This window comes from Sceloporus undulatus, chromosome 4 (assembly GCF_019175285.1).
Source record: "Sceloporus undulatus isolate JIND9_A2432 ecotype Alabama chromosome 4, SceUnd_v1.1, whole genome shotgun sequence".
In the NCBI taxonomy this organism is placed as follows: domain Eukaryota; kingdom Metazoa; phylum Chordata; class Lepidosauria; order Squamata; family Phrynosomatidae; genus Sceloporus; species Sceloporus undulatus.
In genome coordinates, this window is record NC_056525.1 from 242,896,148 (window position 1) to 242,911,000 (window position 14,853).

A 14,853-nucleotide genomic window follows, 5' to 3' on the forward strand; every position below is an offset into this window, starting at 1 on the left:
AGAGACTGCTTCTAGAGAGATCATGCCACTTCTATCTGTGTGATGCCTCCACTGCCCAGAAAATACATATCCTTCTCAAACAGACTTTTGGTATCTAATGCATTTGCAGCTAATCTCGGTTTTTAATTTGGTAGGTGCTTCTATTCCTTTTTTATTGGCATGTAATTACTTTTTAATATTTATTCTTGTCGAGGAGGGTAATTTGTGGTTTCTAATATTTTAATTATAATACTGTTATGAGCTTTATAGTTCATATTTTTTATATTTTGTATGTTACTGTTAACGGTCTCAAGTACTATTGTGTATAAATATGCATAATAAATACATAAATAAGCATTCAGTGGTTTCAACAATAACCTCCTTAAACATAAATGGGAAGGGAATATGGGAAGATTAGTGTAAAATGTTTGCCTGAGAAAAATGATCTATCTTGTTAAGCTTACCTCTAGCTTTCTTTCAAAACGAATCCCCAAACGGAGGAAGTGGTTTTTAATCCACAAAAGCTCATGTATGCAAATTTAGAGTTGTCAACAAAATTTGTTGCTGTATAGCTGTAGCAGAATGCATTGGCTAACACTTTGAATATCAAAAAAAAATGCTGTTAACCACAGTAAACCAGTGGCATCACTAGGTGACAATACACACCCACTAGGTGACAATACACACTAGGTGACAATACACACCCCATTGACCTTCTCCCATTCTACATCATTCAGAATCCTTAGCAATATTTTTGTACTAATTTACTTATAAATCGTAATTCTTTTATATTACTGAATTTAATGGTAATAGTTCTGAAATAAACATCTGGCAAAATTAAATCTGTACTTTTAAATTACAATATAGACACAGAAGAAATGTGTTCACATATGCATAGTATCATGTAGCTAAAGTGAAAATTTGGTAAAATGTGGGTTTTTAAAAAAATTAAAATAAAAATTTGACATTTTATTTTTTTAAAAAAAGAAATAAAACCTGGGGCCTCTCCTAAGCCACTAAGCCTCATCCCACTCATAGCATCTCTTCAGCATTTTAAAGAGATACAGGTGAATGTCACAGCCCATTTCTTCCAAAATTGTAGGGGAATTTCCAGTCCTTTCTCTAGGGCTCCTATCCCCTCCTTTGCAAGCTGCCTACATGGCATCTCCTGGCTTAGTGTGTTAAAGCATATAGATTAATATTAAATTCATTTTGACCCCAAGCTGACCTCCTAGGGGCACTGCCATTTCTCTAAAGCAGAGATGTCATGTAAGCAGCTTGCAAAGGAGGGGATAGGAGCCCTAGAGAAAAGGACTGGAAATTCTCCACAGGAAGTTTGGGAGTTGCTAGACAAGAAAAACCAATGCATGCTGATTGATTTCAGCCTCACACCTGATGGTCCAGTGATTAAGTCAATGGCTACTTATTCATCTGTTTGCCTTCCCCGGTTGTGTTCAGGTCTGAGTGCACTGGCTAAGTCTATTCTTCACCTTGGTTTAACAAAAGCCCAGGTCTTTACACCCTTTGTCTTGGCTGCAGCTAAGCCATTAAGTTCCTTGCCAGAAGCTAGAAATTGGCTATACAAAACTCAGTCTAGCACACACCAGTGTGCTATACTGTATTCAGAATACAGCCTGGTTGCACGTCAGACCAAACTCTGATTTTAGCTCCCTCTGCCATTTCCCCCCACGTTTCAGTGACCATGTCCTTTCATCATCTACATCATCGCTTCACTTCATTTGGAAATGATTACAAATAAAAATTCTTCGTCATTTATCGAGAAGTGCTTTTTCCTGAGCAGTAAATGTTGGGTTCTGTCCAAGGAAATCATGTGCAAAATTTTTTAATAATAAGTTCTCCAAAAATTCATATCAGTGCAGGATATTTCTCACGAGAGTTTCCTGTCAGTTGAGATACATCTGATGGCTTTTTTCTTTAAAGTATTTTGGAACATTCTTTCCATCTCTAGATGCCAGGCTTCTAAAATTCCACTCAACAGTCATAATCTTCTGACAAACTACTTTCCCCACAGACAATATTGAGCTCGGAAAAAGTAGTTTGCCATTGCCCCCAATAGTATCAACTTAACCTCATTCAGGGAAAACCACACCTTTAATCAAAGATGGGAATGCAGGTGAAATTTAGGGAATTGTTGAAATTTAGGGAATTGAAAGTTTCATATCTATAGTTTATATACCTTTGAGGAAACAGACAGATAGCTGACTCTTATCTTGGAAGATTCATTCCAGTCAGGATTTAGTCTGTTCAAAATCCACATGTGGTAGTTTTTCATGGGAAACAGCCTTTTCAGTGCAGGAAAAGTCTTTTCTAAAAAGAGTACTTCACTGAAGTATCCTTTCTGTACAGAAAAGACTGTTTTATATGTAAAACAAACACATGTATGATTTGCACATTATACATCCCCTATAATAGCCTTTTCTGCACAGGAACCAGCCTGTGATGACATTTCTTTGCCGAAAAGTCTTTTCCCTGCACAGAAATAGCTGTACTTGGTTAACTTTTTCCTTGCCATTTTCTGCACAGGAATGGCTGCATTCTGTGCAAAACACTCATTTGTCATTCTACACAGACAAAGTCCCAAATTTTAAATGGACTTTGTGGTTTTCAAAGAGAAGAAAATTAAGAAAGAATTACATCCCAAAAAAGAAGATACTCAGTGTCACCCAGCCCACAGGCCCAAGAATACAACCGTTAGCTATTTCTTTCATTATGGTCCAACATGATAGCAGAAACTGAGTCTAATGGTCTTCCTCTTTTTTTCTCTCTATATGCACATAGAAGAAGGTGCTTAGAAGAAAAGAATGAGCTTCATGACCAATTATAGCATGGTATCTCTGGCCCCGTTGGATGATGGAGACAATTATATGCACAATGAAACTGGATTCCCACATGACAACAACTCAAATTATGGTTCCACCCCCCCTCTGTCCTTCTTCAGAATGCAAAGTTATCGAGAGCTTTGCTTTTCTGATCAGCTCTTTTGGACTTGTGGGGAATGAAACTGTCATCTGGCTTCTTGGCTTCCGCATGAAGAGGAATCCTTTTACAACATTCATCCTGAATTTGGCTGTTGCTGACTTTGGAGTCCTCATATACATAGTTATTGATTGTACTGTTTATATAATGCTTTTATTTTCAAACACAAATATAGGTTCTAGGTTGACAGAGCTGTTATCTATCAGCATCTTTTTCTTCTTGCACTTCACTGGCCAATTTCTACTGACAGCCATCAGCATTGACAGGTGTGTCTCTGTCCTCTTCCCAATTTGGCATAAATGCCACCGCCCGACCTTTCTGTCTACTAGTGTATGCGCCTTCCTATGGGTCGCTTCCTTCCTGTTTTGTCTAACACCCTACATTATTTTTATAACTAGTCTATATGAAATATTATTCATACTGCTTGCTGTGACTCTCTTGCTATGTCTCCCACTCATGATTATCTCTTCCCTGGTCCTCTTCATCAAAGTCTGCTTTAAGTCACCAAAACATAAACGGGGGAAAGCCTTAACAGCCATCTTCCTTACTCTCATGTTCTTCATTATACTTGTTTTTCCAGTGTTTTCTTCTCTTCTTCTCACGTTTCTAGTTGACATAAAACTATATCAAAGAGTTTCTCATTACTCTTTCCTAGGTGCCGCCTTAAACAGCAGTGTTAACCCCTTCATTTATTTCCTGGTTGGGAGACAAAAGAGAGGCCAAAGAAGGGAGAAGATGAAAAATATCCTTCAAAGGCTTTTCAAGGAAGAGGAAGGGCATGGGGCAGATATGGACTCCCCAGTTTAAACTTTGTTATTCAATAACCCCAGATACCAACACTACGTATCTTGTGAGGTATCATTTTCTAAGTACCAGAGTACCAAATTAAATTAATCAAGACAAAAGAAGTGAAGGAGCAATAGTCTATTTATTAGTTGCAATCTTGCAAGAAGGGGTTTCCAAAGCAAGTAGCCACACCCCAAACTTGACTCAGGAAATTTTTAATCCCTCTTCCAGGCATCATTTTCCCACTTCTGTGATTTTATTGGTGAAATAATCAAAATATACAACAAATTCCAAACAACTAGAATTAATACCTTATCTCTGCCCCTGTTTATATTTTTCTATCTACTCAAATTAAAGAATCCCCTTATTGTTATTTATTAACTTTCTTCTTTTGGTTTCACTGACTTAATCTTTGGCAATTAACTGGGGTCCACCCTGCCATCTTAACCAGTCATGGTTCCATTGAAATGTATGGCTGTTCTCCTAGCCCATTAGTTTATCTTTATCCAGAGCTAAGGATGGCACATATAGCATGTAGAGAATGTTTTTCTACCAAAAAATAACACCATTCTGTCTATTTTATGTCTTAATGAACAATTCTTTTTGTATAGAAAAATTTGTCCAATTCTCTTCCCCTGGGGTTCATATAAAGTTGAAAAACTCTCCTTTCTATTTTCTATCTCTATTAACTAACTTTTTATATAGATTTCAGTAACTATACATACATGTGTGGCTAATTTCACATAGATATATATTTATGTGCAGGTATATATGTATGTATGTTTATACATGTTATTAACCATATACATAAGTATGCTACCAACTATGGTGTGGTACAGACCGCCATAAAGAGGTGTACTTGTGCCGATACTAGGGTTAGGGAGTGCACACCATCCGCATTCCCCCTAACCCTAGTACAAGACTGTGCCGGCATCATGGTGGCTTCCCATCTACACAGGGGCCGTCATGACACCGGTGCCGCCACTGAGAGCCCAAACGTGGTGCACAGGAAGTGGCATCATAGCAGCACCATTTCCTGGTTGCGGCACCACAACAAAGGAGCTGCTCTTCATTCCAGCACAGCCCCTTTCTTCCATGGCTGTGCGTATTGGGGTGTCCTGGGGCATGAAGCCCCAAGGACACCCCTTTTCGGGACCACGGAGAAACAGTGAGGCTGCCCTGGCCTCAATTCAGCAAGAAAAGGAGCGGTCTGTACCACACCTATATATATGTAGATATATGTCAGGAACCTTGGTGAGCTTCATTTTGCATTGTGGCAGCAACCTTTTATTTCCAGGCCTTAATTTTTGTGGTGCAGTCCTTGCAAGCTTGCAGAGGTATTGAGTTCTGCTATACTAATGGACACATTTTTCTTAATCTTAGCACTAAGGCACTACTTATTTGATATTAGGGAGGAGCAATATATTCAGTTTATTTTGAACAAAATGTACACTTTCAATGTGTCAGGAACAGGTTTTTCTCAATTTCATGTACATGAATGATTGGTTGCTGGGTTAACTATACCAAAAGAGCATGCTGAGCCTCTGTCAAATGTTTTAGTCATTCACTTTGGCAGGAATGACTGGGACTTACTCATGCGTAAAATTCGCATTTTACAGGCTCTGCATCTTTTTTGTGGTAATTATGGCAGATGACATTTTGTGTTTGGGGAGTGCACTGCACTTCTCTCTGCATGTTAGACATTTGCCTGAGTGGGAATGACTTGGGCTTGCTTAAAAAGCAAGACCCTCTGTTTACAGGCTCTGCATGATTTTTGTGGTAGTCATGACAGATGGCCACTTGTGTATCAGAAGTGCAGTGGGCCTCCTTGGTATGTTCTGGCCATTTACCTCAGTGGAATGACTTGAACTTCTTCAGGAACAAGGCTCTACAGGCTTAGGATGTATCTTGGTATTCAAGGCAGATAGTGACATGCCCTGCCTCTAGGAACCTGAGATGGACTCTGGATCTAAGATATAGAGCTCTGATATAGAGCTTGAAAGGCCAGAGGACATGCTAGGCCTGCAGCCACAAGAGAAGAGGATCCAGAAGCCAGAAGAACAGAGCCTTCAGCAACCACAGGAGCAGCATTTCCAGCAGCCACAAGCCCCAGAGGAAGAGGCAGACTTATCCATACCTACCCCATGGAGAGACATCAGGGCAGAGAAAGAAACAAACGCTTGTAGCTTTTATATAGGAAGCATACAACAATTAGAGAGCACCTGCAAGACCTAGGTGGGCTATAAATAAGCAGATCCATGGTACAAGCATATCTGACAACCAACCTTTACCTTGGGAAGCTACATTGGTGCTGTATTCTGTGACTGATTGCCTTTTTGCCTTGAACTCTGCCTAAGCTTCTGACTGTTCTTTTGTGCTACCCTTTGGACTGCCTGCCTGGACTGCATGACTTGGACTGAACTCTACTACTTCTGTTACTCAGCTGACGTTTTGCTGAGCTTGGACACTTTCTGACTCATCAAAAGCTCTGTAAGACACTGAGCCTTCCTTCTGAGAATCTGGTTTGCTTCCCAAGGGCAAAATGGGACAGATGGCATGACACACCCTTGCTTAGGCTGTTTCCCCACACCAAGTTTGGCATGGTGTGGGGGATCCCCAGTCTATTGACCTTGCTTGTGGAAGGGAAATAGGAAAGTCTGTAATGATGTAATGACTGAACTATTGGGACACTTTCTCTCATATCCCAGCATAACTTTCCAATGGCTGGAATTCTGCAGAGCTGATGACATTAATCTGTTAGAAAGGATTGTTCTTGGGAGATTTGCAACAGGGAATGAAACTCATGTTGACTGCCCTGGTGGGGGAAAGGTACTAAGCTGACCTTGTTTGTGGCAGGTAACAGGGGAAAATATGTGTACACCTTGGCATCCAGTAAAGGGTGGGGCTGTGAAATACTAGGTCATACTACTCAATGCTATTTTCATGATCTTCAGTTTGTTAACAGTGACCATCTCAGTCAGTCTTTGGACTCATCTCTCTCTTCACTGTCTCTTGGGGACCCTGCTGACTCAGCGATGTCATTATTTAACTCTACTCTTTCTTCAACTCTTGACAGCTTTACCCCTGTTTCTGTATGTGTGTCTTCCTCTATGAATAGGCACCACCCCTGGCTTACCCCTATTGTTAGGTTCCTCGGGTCCTGCTCTCGAGTGGCCAGACATCTTTGGAAAAAGTCCCAGGAGTGGGCCAATTTTATTCATTATAAATTGGTCCTTTTATCCTTCTCACACGTCCTGTCTATGGCAAAACAGAATTATTATAAATCATTGATCTGCGCCAATGAGAGGCATCCGCAACATTTGTTCTCCTGCTTCAAAACCTTGCTAAAACCTTCCTCTCTCCCATCTCTTCATTATTTTCCCCTACCAACTTTGCTAACTACTTCATTACTAAGATCAATACTATCCGATCTGAGATAGTTCTTCCTGACTTGACTTATATCACCAATCCTCTGGTACCTTCAACTAAAAAATTCTCTTTGTTTCCTCCTGTCTCTTTGGACGAACTCTCTATGCTGCTGAACTGTTCCAAGCCTACAACCTGTTTTCTTGATCCAATTCCCTCTCACCTCCTAATCTCTATAGCCCCTTCTTTCCTCCCCTCATTTCTCTTTATCTTTAATCTCTTTCTTTTTACGGGCTCCTTTCCTTCAGACTTTAAACATGCTCTCATTTCCCCAGTTCTGAAAAAAATCCTCTCTTGACCCCTCTTTGTCCTGCTATCATCCAATTTCTCTTCTTCCTTTTCTTTCTAAGGTTTTGGAATGGGTCGTTTATTCTTGTGGTCTTGAGTTTCTCAAAGCCAACTCCATTCTAGATCCCTTTCAGTCTGGTTTCCGCCCAAGGCATTCTACAGAGACGGCCCTCACAAAGATGTCAAACGATTTTTTACGGGCCAAGGTGAATGGCCTTTACTCTGTTCTTATTCTTCTCAATTTGTCTGCAGCCTTTGACACCATGAATCACTGTCTTTTAGTTGATATACTTTCTGACCTCGTGTTCTCGAACTCTGTTCTTGTTTGGTTTAAATCTTATTTGTCAGATAGATGTTTTGCAGGGGTCATGGGTGGTGAGACTTCGTTCTCTGTTGCCCTAGCTGTTGGAGTTCCTCAAGGCTCTGTTTTGGGTCCCCTACTGTTCTCTCTTTACACATTGTCCCTAGGAAACTTTTCAGCTCTTTTGGTTTTTCCTGTCATCTGCATGACGATGACACACAGCTGTATCTTTCCTCCCCTGACCTTTTTCCAACTGCAAATTTCATCTTGTCTTACAGCTGTCTCTCAGTGGATGCATCATCGGCGTTTGAAGTTCAACATGTCCAAGACAGAGCTTTTTGTCTTTCCACCTAAGTCTTAAATAAATAAATAAAATTTTTATTTATATACCGCCCTTCCAGAGATCAGGGTGGTTTACAATTACAATAAAACATCACACTCACAATAAAAACATCAGAAAAATACACAAATAATAAACAGAATAAAAGCCCCGTTAGCCGGCCCTCTTGCGGAATACGAAGGAGGGGAGGCCTACTAGGACTCTGATTGGGGGAATGCGGTCTTAAATAGAAAGGTTTTAAAACCCTTTCTAAATTGGGCCAGGGAGGTGGCCGAGCGGAGCTCTGTGGGCAGCGTGTTCCAAAGGGCCGGGGTTGCGATGGAAAAAGACTTCCTCGTGGTTGAGGTAAGCCTAGCCCCTGGCACCCTAAGTAATTGCTGCCCAGATGTTCTGAGGGTGCGGGACGGAATGTACGGGGAGAGACGGTCCTTCAGGTATCCTGGGCCCAAGCCATTTAGGGCTTTATAGGTCATTACCAACACCTTATATTGTGCCCGGAAGCGAATAGGCAGCCAATGCAGATCTTGTAGCACCGGTGTTATGTGGCTGGCCCTGGAAGTACCAGTAACCAGCCTGGCTGCCATATTCTGTACCAGTTGTAGCTTCCGGGTTTGGTATAAGGGTTGCCCCATGTAGAGTGCATTGCAGAAATCCAATCTCGAGGTTACCAGAGCATGTACAACAGTTTCAAGGTCCCTCTGGGCCAGGTATGGGCGCAGCTGGCGAATAAGCCGAAGCTGATAACAGGTGCTCTTGACTGTCGCATTCACCTGAGCAGTCAGGTGAAGCGACGAGTCAAGAAGCACCCCCAGACTGCGCACGGAGTCCTTCACAGGGAGCGTGACCCCGTTCAGGACAGGTGGAACCACCGCCATTCCTGGACCAGGGGAACCTATCACAAGTCCCTTCAATGCTCCTTTTCTGTTTCTGTCGACACATCGACAACACCTCTATTCAACCAGTCCAGGAAGCCCACAGTCTCGGTTTCACTTTTGATTCCTCTCTGTCTTTTATACTTTCTGTGCAGACAGGCCATTGGCATTTAATGTATTTGTGGCTAGTCTTCGTTTATAATTCAAGGGGTGCATTTATTCCCTTTTTACTGGTATGTAATTACATTTAATATTCATTTCTTGTGGGATTTTTTTTTTAATTTTGGGTTCCAGTGTTTTAACTGTAATGCTATTAGGTGTTTTGTATTTTATATTTTGTATTTTGTTGTTAGCTGTCTTAAGCACTATTGCATGTAAATATGAGAAATAAAGAGGAAGGATTACAAGGGTTTGCCACCATTCAAGACAGTCTATTCCACCATCAAACAGTTCTTAAAATCAAGATGTTTTTTTCCTAATGTTTAGGTGGAATCACTTTGGTCATACTGAATTCCTGATGAGTCAGAGAACAATTCTTAGCCTTTCCCAAAACATGCACTCCTGCTTCCCTAACTGAAATGTTCCCTTAGGAGTTGGATATAACTGTCAGGCTTCAGACAACTGTGTCTATGGGGTCTATATACCTTTATCTTTCATTTTTAAAGGAATTGCCAGTCACATACTATTGTTTCTTGACAGAACTGAAAGAAATTTGTGAGCAGAGCTACCTGTCCTGAAGGAATCAAGACTGCCAAATATCAGATGTATACATAACCTGTTGTTTCTCTATGAAACACATTACAATAAGTGTATTTAATAATGCAAAGTGAAGGATGAATAAGGTCAGCACATATTTATTCTAGATTCTACATTTGTATGGGGCTGTTGGATATCTACTCTGAGGGTTAGTCATGAGAGGGACAAGAATTTATGTTGTGCTTGATTATCCCCACTGTTTGAAAATTGCCTTCTGCAAGGATGATGCTGATGATTTTCCAGACTTTCCTGGATTGACGAAGGGAATAACAACAGATTAAAATGCAATATAACACCGGTTTTAAAAAACCAGTTAAAAGAGCATGTAAATACATATTACAAACAATTCGTTTCTACTTTAAAATTCTTGTTTTAAACTCTCACAACTGCTTGCAAACACCTACTGCAATGATGACATCTAAAAGTTGATACCTAAGTATTTTAAGAACCTGAAGTTCACAGTCAAGATCATATTTTGAAGGAAGGTTTTAGCTCACTGTGGGCACTATAAGCTGACATACATCCCTGCTTAAAAATGCAAATGTTTTGGTTTTCTGCTTTAAAATTCATGATTTAAATGCTCACAGGACATCAGCATGTTGCTTACAAACATCTTCTGTGAATAATAATAGCTAAAATTTGATTTATTTAAATAAATACCTATGTATTTTAGGAAGCTGAATTTCACAGTCTAGGTCATATTTGTGGAGGGAGATTTTTTGGTCACTGTAAGTTAACACACATCTGAGGCTAAGAATGCAAATGTTTAGGGTGATACTTGGTTCCAAAGATCCAAGAGCATCTTTCTGATATTGCTGCATAATCCTAGAATCCTCCTAATGTTGAAGTGGAATCTCTTTTCTGGAAGCTTGCATCCATTGCTTTGGGTCCTGTTCTCTAGAGCAGTAGAAAACAAGCTTGCTCCCTCCTCAATATGACATCCCTTCAAATATTTAAACAGGGCTATAATATCACCCCTTAACCTTCTCTTCTCCAGGCTATAAACATCCCCAGTTCCCTTCGTTGTTCCTCATAGGGCATGGTTTCCAGACCCTTCACCATTTTAGTCACCTTCCTTTGGACACGCTCTAGTTTCTCAACATTCTTTTTAAATTGTGGTGCCCAGAACTGGACACAATATTCAGGTGGGGCCTGACCAGAGCAGAATAAACAAAAGATTATTATTCTATCATTTCACACTCCTATTTGCCATTGGCATCAACTTAACTTCAATCTGGGAAAAAACATACATTCACTTTATGGTGGTAATGCAGGTAGGAATTTGATGAAATATAGGGAAACTGAGAGACTTTCATACCCATAGTTTTTATAATTTTAATCTTATAGAGAAACGGAAAAATGCCTGACTCTTATCCTGGAAGATCCATGACATGCTAGTTAAAGGTAAATGGCTGATAAGCAAAAACAGGACTGGAAGATCAGGCATAAAAAAAGAAAGCAACAGAGAAATGGCTCTGGAAGCAGAACAGCATTAGGAAGAGTTGCTCCATATTCCATGAAAATCTGTGATGTCATCAGGCACCATAGAAGTAAATTTCTGATTGGTCCTAAGAAATAAAAAGGATATTAGAAATATCTGAAAAATAATTGAAAAAACTGTTGTTGTTTTTTAGTGTCGAGAAGCCTAACAATAAGAATCTAGACTGATTGTAACATTGTCCATTCAGGTTTTATTCTGTACAAAATTCAAATATGATTGTTTTGTGTGGAAAACAGGCTTTTTCTCTCCAGTCTTTTCTGTGACAAATTCTGCACAGAGGTATCACTTTCTGTACAAAAGCATCTGATTTCAAAGTAAAACAAACAAATGGATGAATTGTACATATTAATGCCCAATAACAGCCTTTTCTGCACAGGAAACAGACTTTTGTGTGCAGAAAATGATATTTCTTTGCAGAAAAGGATGCTCTCTGAAGAAAAAACCCTGTAGTTTATAACTTTTTCCTTTTCATGTTCTGCACAAAACACTCATGTGTGATTTTACACAAAGTCCCAAATTGTAAATAGCCTTTGTGGTTTTCAAAGACTTTGTCACAATGAGGAGGAATTTATTAGATTTCCTTTTTCCTTCCTCTGAGAAGAAAATTAATAAAGAATTACATCCTTAAAAAGAAGATAAATGAAATTTTGCTTTCTAAAACACCGCGAAAAATAGCTAAAATATATAGCATTTTATTATCATTTGAGCTGGAGGAAGAACATATTAAAAAAGGCATGATTAAATGGGCTCAAGATTTGCATCATAATATCCCTCTAAACCAGTGGGGAAAAATTGGAAAACAAGGTTAAAGTATACAGCATGTTATGCCCTCAAAGAAAATTATTATAAAATGCAATTTCGTTGGTACCTAACGCCATCAAAGCTCACGAAAATTTATGCTAACCAAAATCCAAATTGTTGGAAGTGCAATAAAACCCCAGGTTCCTTTTTACACGTTTGGTGGAACTGCCCTTATGCATCCAGATTCTGGAAGCAGATTCATGAATGGACACAACAGATATTGAACTATAATTTCCCCATGACACTGGAATATTATTTATTAGGAATGAACCCAATAGAGGATTTAGAAAAAGAGCATGGCAACTCGGCGGCGCGACTAATATATGCTTCAAATTGGAAAAAGAAAGACACCATTGATTATAATATATGGATAATAAAAGTGTTAGAGTTGGTAGAGATGGACAAACTTACCTGTTTAATAAGAGGAAACTCCTGGGAGGCCTGTAAAAAAATTTGGAAACCATTAGTTACCTTTTGGGATAAAAACATGCATTTTAATTGTATGATTGAGTAATAAATTACATTATAAATAATTGTTCAGGTAAAGCAAAACCATATTTTATTTGTAAAATTACATTTTGCTATATTAATAATATTTTCCCTTTGTTTCATCTTAAAGGATGAAAAAAGGACAAACAGAAAATGACCAGGAAAATAATATGATGTAATGTTTCTCTTACATGCTCAACGTTATTATCACTGAATTTCTATAATGGATCTCTTAGAAATGCCAGTTGGCTTCAATTTTCTTTTTCTTTTTTTGATATTATATTGTAAGTAGGTAACATTAAGAAAATTATATAAATTGCTATTTGGGATTAGATAATTAAGGAAAGGTGTATCAACTGAAGGAAGTTTGTAATAGGTTTCAGGAAGTCAATTTTAATTTGTCATATGTACTTGTAAACTGTATGTGGATTGTATGTAATTCAATGTTATGTCTCGTTCAATGTTATGTCTCATTTTTTTTCTTTTTCTTTTCTTCTCCTTTCTTCTTTTTTACTTCTTTCTTTTCAGATGTATTGTAATTTTGTATCTTTTACATTGAATAAAATCAATTTTAAAAAAAGAAGATACTCAGACTCACCCAGTGCATAGGGCCAACGAAGAAACCTTTAGCTGTTTGTTTCATTATGATTAGCATGATAACAAGGCCTGAGTCTTACTGTCTTCCTCTTTTATTTTTCCTGCTTAGAATGAACATACAAGAAGTTGTCCAGAAGCAAAGCCTAAGTCTCATGATGAATTATAGTGTCAACTATCTTCCCCCTTTGAATCATGAAAAGGAATACGAGATACACTTGCTTTATGAGTACACCTCTCTCTGTTCTTCTTCAGAATGTAAAGTTATCAGGAGCTTTACTTTTCTTATCTCCACTTTTGGACTTGTGGGGAATGGGATTGTCATCTGGCTTCTTGGCTTCCACATTAAGAGGAATCCTTTCACAACATTCATCCTGAATTTGGCTGTTGCTGACTTTGGGGTCCTCATATACATGGTTATTGAATGTATTGTTTATATGATGCTTTTATTTTCTAACAGACATGCAGTTTCAGGTTTTTATTCTTGGTTGGCAGAATTATTATCAGTCAGCATCTTTCTCTTCTTGCACTTCACTGGCCAATTTCTACTGACAGCCATCAGCATTGACAGGTGTGTCTCTGTCCTCTTCCCAATTTGGCATAAATGCCACCGCCCGACCTATTTGTCTACTACTGTTTGTGCCATTCTATGGGTCACTTCCTTCCTGTTTTGTCTAACTCCCTACATTGCCATTCTAACTAATATATATGGACTAATATACATAAAGTTTGCTGTGCCTCCCTTGCTTTGCCTCCCACTCATGGTTATCTCTTCCCTGATCCTCTTCATCAAAGTCTGCTTTAAGTCACCAAAACATAAACGGGGGAAGGCCTTAACTGCCATTTCGCTTACTCTGCTCTTCTTCTTTATATTTGTTATTCCAGTGATTGCTTGTCTTTTCATCTCCAGTTTCATAATTCGTCATTTAAAATATCACAGTATAACTCAGTACTCTTTCCTGGGTGCATCTCTAAACAGCAGTGTTAACCCCTTCATTTATTTCCTGGTTGGAAGACAAAAGAGAGGCCAAAGAAGGGAGAGGTTGAAAAATATCCTTCAAAGGCTTTTCAAGGAGGAGGAGGAGGAGGAGGAGGAAGGGAATGGGGCAGATATGGATTCCCCAGTTTAAGCACCATTATTCAGAAACCAAGACTACCTTTGTCAATACAAACATAATCTGTACCTGGACGTGTGAGGCGAATGGCTCTGTGCAGAAACAATATGCCTTTGATGGCTGCCAGGGATAGAGAGCAGATGTAGTTGCCTGTGGTACTGCATGCCAAGACAGGGGCAGAGCCAGACACCATTTAAGGCCTCCAGATTCATTGTAAATTAAATAGGTTATAGATCAAATAAAGTGGCCTTTATTCAACCTAAATTTATGTGTCTGGTCTCATTTTTCCATGGTTGGTAATCAGTTGAGAGGATTGTCTTCCCACAAACAAGGGATTGAATATTAAGCTCTTACAATATGACTATGAATGTATGAGTATTTATGTATATTAGTACTAAAGTAGTGCAGCCAACTCCTTTTTTCCTTGAGGAATTCTTCACCTGTAATATATGTATGATATCCATATAGAACATGGTCTTCATCACGCTGTGAATAACTAGCAGTTAAATTTGGTAAGTACGGATGACAGAAAATTTCATTTATTGTCTGTTCCTCAGTAATTTATCAAAATTCAATCATCACTTATTTGGGATAGAAAGAAACTGAAG

At 39.0% G+C, this 14,853-nt stretch overlaps 2 protein-coding genes across 2 annotated transcripts; both read left to right on the forward strand.

The window, feature by feature from the left end:
- The first annotated feature begins 43 nt into the window (after positions 1-43).
- On the forward strand, positions 44-3,783 carry LOC121929168 (proto-oncogene Mas-like). Its single transcript, XM_042464478.1, has 2 exons — positions 44-130; positions 2,779-3,783. The coding sequence occupies exon 2, from the start codon at positions 2,848-2,850 to the stop codon at positions 3,781-3,783; it is 936 nt and encodes a 311-aa protein (XP_042320412.1). The 5' UTR covers positions 44-130; positions 2,779-2,847.
- Positions 3,784-13,243: 9,460 nt separating this feature from the next.
- On the forward strand, positions 13,244-14,260 carry LOC121929170 (proto-oncogene Mas-like). Its single transcript, XM_042464479.1, has one exon. The coding sequence runs from the start codon at positions 13,244-13,246 to the stop codon at positions 14,258-14,260; it is 1,017 nt and encodes a 338-aa protein (XP_042320413.1).
- Positions 14,261-14,853: the final 593 nt, after the last annotated feature.